Below are 10383 nucleotides of genomic sequence, written 5' to 3' on the forward strand. Positions count from 1 at the left end.
TTAAGGACAGAACGTTCTTGAAATATTAAATTAAATTTTAGATTAAAGAATTATTAAGAAAAATTAGTATAACTGAATAATTTTTTTCCTTTTTGTTTATTATAAAATAGATTTCTTATCAAAATATAAATTTAATGAGAGCAGCATAAACAGTAAAATAATAAATCAAACATAATTTTTATATCAAAAACTCAATACTAAAAAAACTACAGTATCCTAGTCCACTTTAAACTTTCACTATCACTAATAATAATAATAGGTTTACAAAAAAATTTCTTCACTCAATATTAACATATTTTTATAATTAAAAATAAATTTTATGAAAAAAAAATTTAGATCTCACAAAATAGGTATCGTAGAAAAACACCTTAAAGAAAATAAACTGTAAATCAGTACTATCAAGATTGTAGAGCTTATTGTAAAGATTCTTTACATAAAATTTAGACCAAAACCAACGAAGTTTAGTCGCTCAATCATATAGTTCGAACTCACGTATGAGCTAAACCCTACAAGAATAAATACGTGATAAAGCAAAGTATAAATAGAAGTTATTATAATCAAATTAATATAGTTCTTGATACTAATAATGTTTTTGGATCAATGGCACATTATTTTTATTATACTTACCATGTTGAGTTAATTTAAACAAAAAATATTTATTTAATTATTTTTATTATACAATATTAGCCTCGAAGCCATTCAAGTATGGTTTAATAAATTATTTACTAATTTTCACATTAATTCTAGATAATCAGAATGACTAACTAAATTTAGCTCTTGCCGACTTAGAGAGGTTTTCTCTGCTCCAACTTGGGCAAGTGGACCCCTTACCCAACCTAACGAGACTAGCCCCTCTCATGATTGTCGATGGCATTTCATCCGTCGTATATTCTCTATTATTATATCTTTCAAGTCCAATCACCAATCTGAGGTGACTTGGGTGTGATTCGTTCTTATCAGAGACACACTTCTAAGATTCCGATGAACCATTCTAAGTGGTGACTATACTCGACAACATCTTCTCACGCTTATTGAGTCGTGACTACATAAAGTGTCCGATGAGCCTAACACGATTGAAGCTTTCCCTATGCCTAACGCGTCTTGACCAAGCGAAATATATGATACATCCAATTCGGTTTCACGGTCAAAGTGTCTTCATGCGTCTTCTCTTGCTTGATGTATCCTAAGCAGACACCGATGCAGTCCTCACCGCCTAAGTAAGCATCTTCCTGCATTCAACTCCACCTGAATGGCAAGAGTGCGTAGCACGCCCGACACAACCTACGATTGACACACCCAAAGGAATCCTTCCGAGCCAAAGTGTTTGTATGACACGTCATGATCGGATAAAGGCCATGATGCATCTGACACAATGATCATAGTCGAGACATTTCTCATGTCCGACGAATTCCCGACGTCTTCATCGAAGACTCACCCACCACCCGCGCCCCACCGGGACCGATATCTCGTTACTAATCATCACACGGCCTAGTTGACGTAAGACGCAGGTATGTTTATTGTAGGATTAATTATATATTATTTTTTATAATTAATTATGATCCGAATGAAAAAGATAAAAAAAATAATTTTATTATCTTTTAAATTATTAATTTCATATAATCCTTTCTTCTCCTCCAGTTCGAGAGGCTTTCATAGAACCTTTTCGTCACTTTCATCCCCTCCGGTTCCCTCCCCTCAAGCTGCGCTGTCGACAACAAACCAGTGGCGAAGAGGAAGCAAACTGCAGTTGGCTTATCATTGTGGAAGCACTCATGCTCCTCGTTGATCTTCTGTAGGAGTTCCCCTGTGGTTTCCTTCATCCCGAACGTCACTGGCTTGAATTATCTGCTTCTCTATTCTTTTGTTAGCTACGATGTGAGTGGCCTTAAACGTAAGCACAGTATGGATGTAGTGCTCATGTTGCACGATCATCTCACTTCAGAGCCGATCGAACTTGGGGTACACGGTGGTGACGTTGACGACGATGAGGGCCACCCGGCAGCTCACCTCCAGCCACTGCGTACCCTAACGCCACTGCGAGAGGCCGACCTTGGGTGCTCCGCCTCACCGTGGAGCAGAATGTCATCATCCCCATCGTCGACAACGCACGCGTTGAAGCGCTGTTGAACGAGTCGCTGCTGTACTTGGCGCTCATCAGGTACTTGTAGGTTGTTTGGACAATTAGTACTTTTGAGCCAAATCAATAATTAAAAAGAAAAAAAAGATGAACATTAAAAAAGGTTTTGAGAGTGAAAAAATAACTGAGTGAGAAAATAAGATTTTTGAGTTTTCTATTTAATGATTAGGGATTAAATTTTATTAGGGTTAAATTTTATGTGGAGAATCCTTGCAGCAAACTCTATAATCCTAACGGTGTTGATATGTAGTTTACCCTCTCTAAGGTATTTACCTACTATACCCACTTTATGAGATCTAAAATTCTCTTACGATGAAGGTATGTTATTATTGAGCCAAGATTTATGATCTTGATATTATTGTTATCATCTTACTATTTTAAAGAAGACTTATTGTAAACCTATTATTATTACTATTGATAATGGAAGTTTGAGGTGGACTACGGTCCCGTAGTTTTTTCCGCATTGAATCTTTCACGTTAAAAATTTGGTCTCACTTTATGATTGATTTATTGCTCTATTATTTATGATGTTCTAGTTCATATGTGCTTTTAGTATCAAGTTGGTATTTTGACGAGAAATTCATTTTGATACACAAAGAGGAAAAAAAATTATTCCGCTTTAATAGGTTTTTCCTAACATAGGTGAAGCTAAAGTTGAAGAGTAGGATGCAGGCGGGCGACGATGGAATAAAGCGCTCGTTCAAGAGAAGCAGTGCGTCCGACAGCAAAAGCTTCTCCACTATAGACATCGCAAGACGACACCCTCTTCTCCACCTCTTCCATTACCTTCATTGCCCTCGTCTTCATCTCGATGATGGCCTGCCCACAGAATTGGTTCCCGGTGCATGCCACCAGTCCTTTCATCAGCAGGGAGGGCTCCGGCGAGAACCTCTCCTTCAACAACGGCTTGTTCACCATTGAGTACCCCAAGTTCGATCGACTATGTAGTGAGATGATTATGTAACACGAGCACTACTTTTCTATCGTGCTCACCGTCAAGGTCGTCCACATCGTAACTAACAAAAGCATAACATGGGAGCTATGGAGAAACGAACAATTTGAGCCAATGACACTCGGGATAAAGGATATCATAGCGGAACTCGTACAAAAGATCAATGAGGAGCACAAGCGCTTCCACAATGACAAGTCGATGACAGTCTGCTACCTCTTAATCGCAGGTCTGTCGTTAACAAAGCAGCTAAATGGGAGGAAACCGAGGAGGAGAAAATTGATTCTTTAAAATTAATAATTTAAAAGATAATAAAATTATTATTTTTAAATCGAAGAGAATTAGGGTTAAATATTTTATTTGATAAGTGTAAAAATACTAATACTATTTTTTAAATTATAAAGATCGACAAACTGACGTGGCTTCTGCTTAAAACAAGTTACCCTGTGGGGGCCCACCGGACGCTGGGACCCGTGCGCTTCTTTCGCATCTTCCCGCCAAGGTCTGTATCCGACCCAATGGGGTTGGGTTTATTTGGAGCGGGGACGACAGCAACAGCCTTCAGAGCGATCTCGCCCACCCTAGTGGTAAGAGTCCGCTTGTTCTTCTTTGTTGCCCTCGTCCAATCCCGAAATCGAAGCGGCTCCACCTAGGAACCAAAGGATCTGCGGCGAAACTCGATGAGACTCTCACCAATTCTGGATCCGCTCTCCCTGGCCGCGCTCCCAATGAGGTACTCTTTCCCCCATTCCGTTCAGGTTTCCTCCTCCATGTCCTCATTCATCGTGTTTCTCTTCCGACCTTCTATTGGAACGATTAGAACGATCGACGAGTGCTGCAAATTGATCAGCTCTGGTTTTGCGCCGTTGGTGCCGTGATCTAAGAGGAGGAATCGAGCAGTGATAAATATTTTGATAAGCTAACATGGGGATCGTCGATTCCCGCTGTGGCGAGATTGGCGCGGGAGCTCGAAGTCTTCTCGACTCGACCCTTTGTTTATAATGTTATCATGAATTCCATTGGTAAGACGAAGTTGATCAGTTATTCTTTCGTTACTGTTCCTTTCTTGAGTTTCCATTACCGCAATAACTCTGTTCTGTGGTGCTGACATTTACGGACGCCTATTGCTAGCATCAGCATGTTTCTTGGAAACAATGGTATATGTCATCGTTGAATGGTGAATTAATTGTTGCTGAGATGACAAATAATTAGATGAAATGAAAGAATTTGTTTTCTGGTACTCGCAACTCTTTGAATTTTCAGTTTATACTGCTCGGTGCTGTTCCAATTTAGAATGATTGCTTTGACCTTGGTTTCCTAGTAAAAATCTTTATTCTTTCCATGAAATTTATGTCTCCCTCAGCCTTCTGTATATTGCCTTGTTCATTCGTCGAATTGTCCATTTATTCAATACTTCAAATGTTCGTTCGTTCATTCAATTGCTCATTTGTTGATGCATTTGTCCATTCCTTTATTTAAACCTTCTGTCAAAAAGAATAAAATTATATTTGGAAATAAATTAGTCTATGACGAGAATACTGATTTAAAATGCATATATTTAATCTAATTTGGGGAGTGTTTACTGCTATGCTATTAAAATCACTGTTGGCGTAATGGTTCTTTGGTGATGTGTCTTGAGTTATGATATATTGGGGGGCTAAGCTGGTAGAGTGACAGCGCTACTTGAGTCAGTCTGGTGTTTGTAACCATGAGGCCCTACAGATCCTCATCCACAAGCTAAACACTTATTAGTGATCCTTGCATAGGCATCCACACTGCATAAGATGATGAGATGTGACACAAGCTTATCATCATGTAGGATTGATTGGCTTATCGATTTGTACAGTGGGGTGTTACTGGTACAAATTTAGATTGCTGTTTTCTAACATGTGAATTGTTTAGTATGGTATGCACAATCTGAATGATGGTTTTCTTTTTCACCTTAAATAGATTACCATGACATGCTAAATTCAACAAATAGATCTTATTATGTTTCATAATGTTACTAGCTGGTAACCAAATCTGAACAAGGTTTGAGAAAATTTAGACATTGCAGGCCAGATGACAATACCTTTAATAAATACAGTTAGTCCAGAATAACTCCCTTTCTTCTTATACTAAACTTGCTTTTCCAGAATACATATTTTTCATTTGCTAGATTAAAAATTCATTAGTTGTGTATGATGTTCCCCTTTACGGTCATTATTAAAAGCTAAGCTTCTATATAGAGAATAAAACAAAGTTTCAACCTTGTGTAGGGAATGCATCCTGTGGGAAAACTACATATGTTCACTGCAAAGCTGGATGGGGACGAAGGACCAAAATTATTTCTTAAACTTATTTAGTTGTTTGTAAGCATGGAATAAAGATTATTAATTTAAAAGACTTGTCTATGACCAACTAAAATTTCAGGTGGAGTATACTTTTGAAATATGTGCAATCAAGAAGGCCCGATCATGTTGGGTCCATTACAGTGGAAGGTATGGGAACTCATACTTCAATTCACTTTACTGCACGAAAAGTAGGTTATTCTTGTTGGGTCTTGTTGTGCGAAGCCTTTTTGTGTGCGCAGCTTTACAAGCTATATCTGCTGTCTCCCAGTCACCTTGTTCCGTGTATATCTGCTGCTTTGTGATGTCAGTCGCATTCTCATAGGCGTTGTCATGTTGGAAACAGAAAAGCTCACCGCTGTGTTCTTCATCGAACTTAATTGGACACTGTGGGGAATCTATCTTTCAACAGATAAGAAGGTATTTTCTGCAACACTTTTCTTGCCAACTATACAAGCTTTCCTTACTAAGCGTGTTCGCCAGGATCCGATGAGCAGAGCAATTTGAATTCATCATCCAATTCCTCGGAGTCTTCGGCTAGAGAAGCAGCGGAAGGATCCCAAGCGACGCCAGAGAAGCAAGCAATTATTATAATTGTGTGTTCAACCAATAAATGTTTCGGCACCTACAGGTAACCAACCATCTCATGTTGCGCACAGCCCATTTCCAGCTGTACCCGTCCCCACCTCGTCCGTCCAATTGACAGCATCACCCCAACCAATCCCAGTCTATCCTCCTCCTCTTCATCTTCTTCCCTCTGTACTTCAATTTATTTATTGTGCCTCCTCTGAGCCCTAAACCGCTAGTGCTTCATAAAGTTCCTCCTTAGTTAACAAGTATGGCGAAATCCTTGTTTGTGATGACCATGGGCCAGTTGAGCTACTTGGTGGGTGTACCCCTTCTCTCACCGGCAGCCAAAACTAAGGTTCATGTTTCATATAATTGGACAATCTGTAATCATTGACATATGCACTTGGATAATGGGTGATGCGTGATGAGTGTATCCAACAAGGTTTTGCATACCAAACAGAGTATTAGAAGTATACACATAAACAAATTTCAGGTACATGGACATGTAAACATCAACCAAACCCAGTTTTTATTTAGCCGTGCCATCAACAAATGTACTAAACATAGCTTTTTATTAGTCGGTAGCAGAGAGAGAGAGAGAGAGAGAGAGAGAGAGAGCAGGGGAGAGAGTCAGAGGGAGCAGGGGGGTGGAGGATTTGGAGATGGATCCCTGCCCGTTCGTTCGGCTGATCGTGGAATCTCTTGCGTTAAAGTTGCCGACGATGGCGAAGCCGGTTGGGCCCGGCGTCCACCCCTCCGCCACCCCATGCTTCTGCACCGTCCAACTCCAAGACCGCCCTTCCTCCTACTGCTCGGTCCCTCTCCCTCTCGCCGTCGATCCCACCTCGAGCACCAACTTAATAGATGCACCAACCTCCTCCTCATCCTCCTCTCCGGTCATCATTAGTGTCGAACCAGCCGCGTGGCAGCGGTCATCGGGCAAGCGGGCAAGCTTGGAAGTGTCCGTGTACGTGGGCCGGACTGGGAGCACGTGCGGGTTTAGCTCCGGCCGGTTGCTCGGCCGAGTCAGGGTGGCGGTGGACCTCGAGACGGCGTCCACGCGGGCGGCGGTGGTGCAGAGCGGGTGGGTCAGCATGGGAAGCCAGACGTCGGCGGCGCGGCTCCACCTGGTGGTGCGGACGGAGCCAGATCCGAGGTTCGTGTTCCAGTTCGGAGGCGAGCCGGAGTGCAGCCCGGTGGTGTACCAGATCCAAGGAAAGTGTGCCAGCGGCCAGAGTGGGTGCGTTCGCCAGCCGGTGTTCAGTTGCCGCTTCACCGCCGACCGCCGGCGGACCACCATATCCCGGTGAGTGCCATGAGCAACATGAATGAATAGCTTGCCTTCCTTTGGTTCGGAGTACATAGCATCCATGGAATTCACGAATGTTTGCACTTGATCTTGTGACACATCAGAGAAATGCAAGAAGCCTTGTATTATGAGCATCTCATCTTATTTTGACATCAATTCATTATGTTTGCAAAGCCTCTGAAACCATCGTTGATAGCACAATAGAAACTAAACTATACCATGAATAATACTATTCACAGCTCACTGCCAACCAAAAGAAGCTTCAAAAGATGCTTATCCTTCGGCGGAGAAAGAGACCACGAGATCAGGTGGGAGCAACGCAAGGGCTGGACTGTGACGATTCACGACCTCTCTGGATCCCCAGTGGCTGCCGCGTCGATCGTTACCCCCTTCGTCCCCTCCCCCGGCTCGGACCGCGTCTCTCGGTCGAACCCCGGCGCATGGCTCATCCTCCATGCCATCGGCCCCTCCACGACCAACTGGAAGCCGTGGGGACGGCTGGAGGCCTGGCGCGAGAGAGGCCCGGCCGACGCCCTGGGCCTCAGGTTCGAGCTGGTGACGGACGCCGGACCCAACAGCGGACTCCCCATTGCCGAGTCGTCCCTCAGCGTCCGCAAAGGCGGCGAGTTCTGCATCGACCCAAGCGTCGTCGCGGGGGCCGTCATGCCGGGCTCGTGGCCCTTCGTCGGAGGTTTCGTCATGGCGGCAGCGGTGGAAGGCCAAGGGAAGGCCAGTAAGCCAACAGTTCAAGTTGGGTTGCAACACGTATCGTGCATGGCCGACGTCGCGCTTTTCATAGCGTTGTCAGCGGCCATCGATCTTAGTATGGATGCGTGTCAGTCGTTCTCGCAGAAGCTAAGGAGCGAGCTCTGCCCAGACCTGCAAGAGTATAATAGCCTTTGAGGCTTCCATGAATAAGGAAGCTTTTCCTTCTTGCCAAGCGATGATCGAACGCATGTTTGTGTTCTCTGTACATTTGTTTGCTGTGTTGATTGCTTTACGATTGTCACTGTACAAGGACAAGGAAGACATCGATGATCTTTTGAGCACCTCCGTTTTGTCCATCCAAAGGAGCGTAATAATAAGAGTGTTTCAACTAAAAAACACATGTCCGACAATGTTCATGCTGATAACATCTATGCCATCGTTTGACAAGACTTCGCCTGCAATGGTGCAGAAGAAATAATATCTACTACATCAGGACACAATTTGCTGGACCAGACCTTATACATCGATCGAAGCATGCCATCTTCATGAGTATTCTTATCTTATGCATCTGGTCAGATTCACATACATAGGTAAGCTTGATGGCATCAGTGAGCTACGGTAGGCCTCGCTCAAGCCTGTTCGAGTGATTTCAAGCAGTGCTCATGTCCTCGTGTAACTCTCATCTGATGAATACCGGCCGAGGTTATCTTAAGCAGTCGTTGACCTGACTACTCTCAATCGAACACTCTAGTTTTCTTTGACACCACGCCTACAGGAGATTGACTTTGGAGGGGAGAACGAGAACGTAGGTAGACAAAACCTGCCCCTTATGACACGGCCGATCCTTCTGACCTAACAGCTGCACACTCGGCGACAACTCCGAGGAGACCTGGAAAAGGAAGGGAGAACTTGGAAGTGGGGCGCACGGCAAGAACAACTCTTAAAGCGGAAATAAATATCCTTTAGTGGTCGAAAGAGTCGTGTAAGAAAAGGGTCGACCGGGATCACTTTTTTACGTTTTAAAAATGATATCGTGCGATTGTCTCAAAGCCCGTCTAGCTCAGTTGGTAGAGCGCAAGGCTCTTAACCTTGTGGTCGTGGGTTCGAGCCCCACGGTGGGCGTTATATTTGATTTACTTTTTTTTTTATTATTTTAAATAAAAAATTTGGAGTAAAAATTTAAAAATAATCTTTTATTTTTTATTTTTCTCATTAGGGCTTCTTTTTTCATTTACTTACGTAGAGTTGTTTTTATTTCTTGAAAGATAAAATTATATTAACTTCCGCAATTCTATCCTCGTTTCTTTTTTTTTTCTTTTGTTATCGACAGTTGTTGCCTCCCACTCGCGTGCCCATTTGCATAGTCTTATCCTCATCAACATTCTCGGAGGTCCAAAGTAAGTTTTTATGATGATTATCACTGATGCTTCAGATGGAGATGCTAATTACGGATAACTCAATGCAGTTCTTGACCTCGAGCTTGCTCTTAACCTTTATCGTCACCATGTCATCATACAATGCTCAATTAAATCTATGCACTGAAGCAAACGTAGTTGGGCGGGAGCCGACAATGAGGCAGATGCTAAGGGAATGTAATTTGATCTTTTAGAAAACAAATGATACTAATAAAGGAGACGCTAATTGAGAAAAAGTGAAATAATAAGATTTTTTTTTAATAATTTATATCCAGAAAGAAAAAAAAGTTTTAATAATTTTATTTTACTTTATGATAATGAATTTTTGATATGCAAAGGGTATTATTTATACCCATTTTACCATTTAAATCAAAATATTTTATTAAAACAACATAATATTTAATAAAAATTTAGATCTAGTGCCATCTAACCATGAGAGATCTACCATCACGAGAATACCTCAACAAAAGAAAAAGAGTATAGGTGAGAACTGAAGTCTTACCCTCTAGTGCATCCATGTAAATGCAAAAATAATTATTTGATGTGTATATGTCATCAAGCTGAGTTGCTTTGCTATAAGCTTGAATTCTTATACAAAATGAAACAAATACCGATGGTGATATGAGTTTTTAGCACTAATATAGTTGAGAGAAAATAGTCAAGAGTATAGATTCTATTATCCGAAGGAGTATCTCATGAGGAGAACCTTTTCTCTATGATAATTCTCACCTCTTCGGACGAGAAGGAAGTAAGATCAGTAAGAATCAGAGGGGAAATGATCAATGACCAATCCAAACCCAAAGAGGGCTACGAGGAAAAGGAAGATATCTTGGGAAAAAAATCAGTTAAGGAGTTTAATAAGGGTCTTAAAGCACAAAAGCAAGTCTAAGCTCAAAGTTCATGAGAAAGTACTAATGGAATAGAATCCCGAAGCCATATGATTCTTAGTGTTTGGTGCCAATCCT

The 10383-nt window shown here is 41.9% G+C and overlaps 1 protein-coding gene and 1 non-coding gene across 2 annotated transcripts; both read left to right on the forward strand.

The window, feature by feature from the left end:
- Positions 1-5729: 5729 nt before the first annotated feature.
- On the forward strand, positions 5730-8295 carry LOC135585994 (uncharacterized). Its single transcript, XM_065161609.1, has 3 exons — positions 5730-5836; positions 5900-7292; positions 7535-8295. The coding sequence occupies exons 2-3, from the start codon at positions 6649-6651 to the stop codon at positions 8196-8198; spliced, it is 1308 nt and encodes a 435-aa protein (XP_065017681.1). The 5' UTR covers positions 5730-5836; positions 5900-6648; the 3' UTR covers positions 8199-8295.
- A 757-nt stretch (positions 8296-9052) lies between these two features.
- TRNAK-CUU (transfer RNA lysine (anticodon CUU)) lies at positions 9053-9125 on the forward strand. The gene has a single exon. It is a non-coding gene; the product is annotated as a tRNA-Lys (tRNA).
- Positions 9126-10383: the final 1258 nt, after the last annotated feature.

The sequence above is a fragment of the Musa acuminata genome, chromosome BXJ1-4, assembly GCF_036884655.1.
Source record: "Musa acuminata AAA Group cultivar baxijiao chromosome BXJ1-4, Cavendish_Baxijiao_AAA, whole genome shotgun sequence".
NCBI classification, from domain to species: Eukaryota; Viridiplantae; Streptophyta; class Magnoliopsida; order Zingiberales; family Musaceae; genus Musa; species Musa acuminata.

Coding starts and splice junctions, on each gene's coding strand:
- LOC135585994 (XM_065161609.1), top strand. CDS start 6,649: ATGGATCCCTGCCCGTTCGTTCGGCTGATCGTGGAATCTCTTGCGTTA. Junction 7,293..7,534: donor CGGCGGACCACCATATCCCG/GTGAGTGCCATG, acceptor TACTATTCACAG/CTCACTGCCAACCAAAAGAA.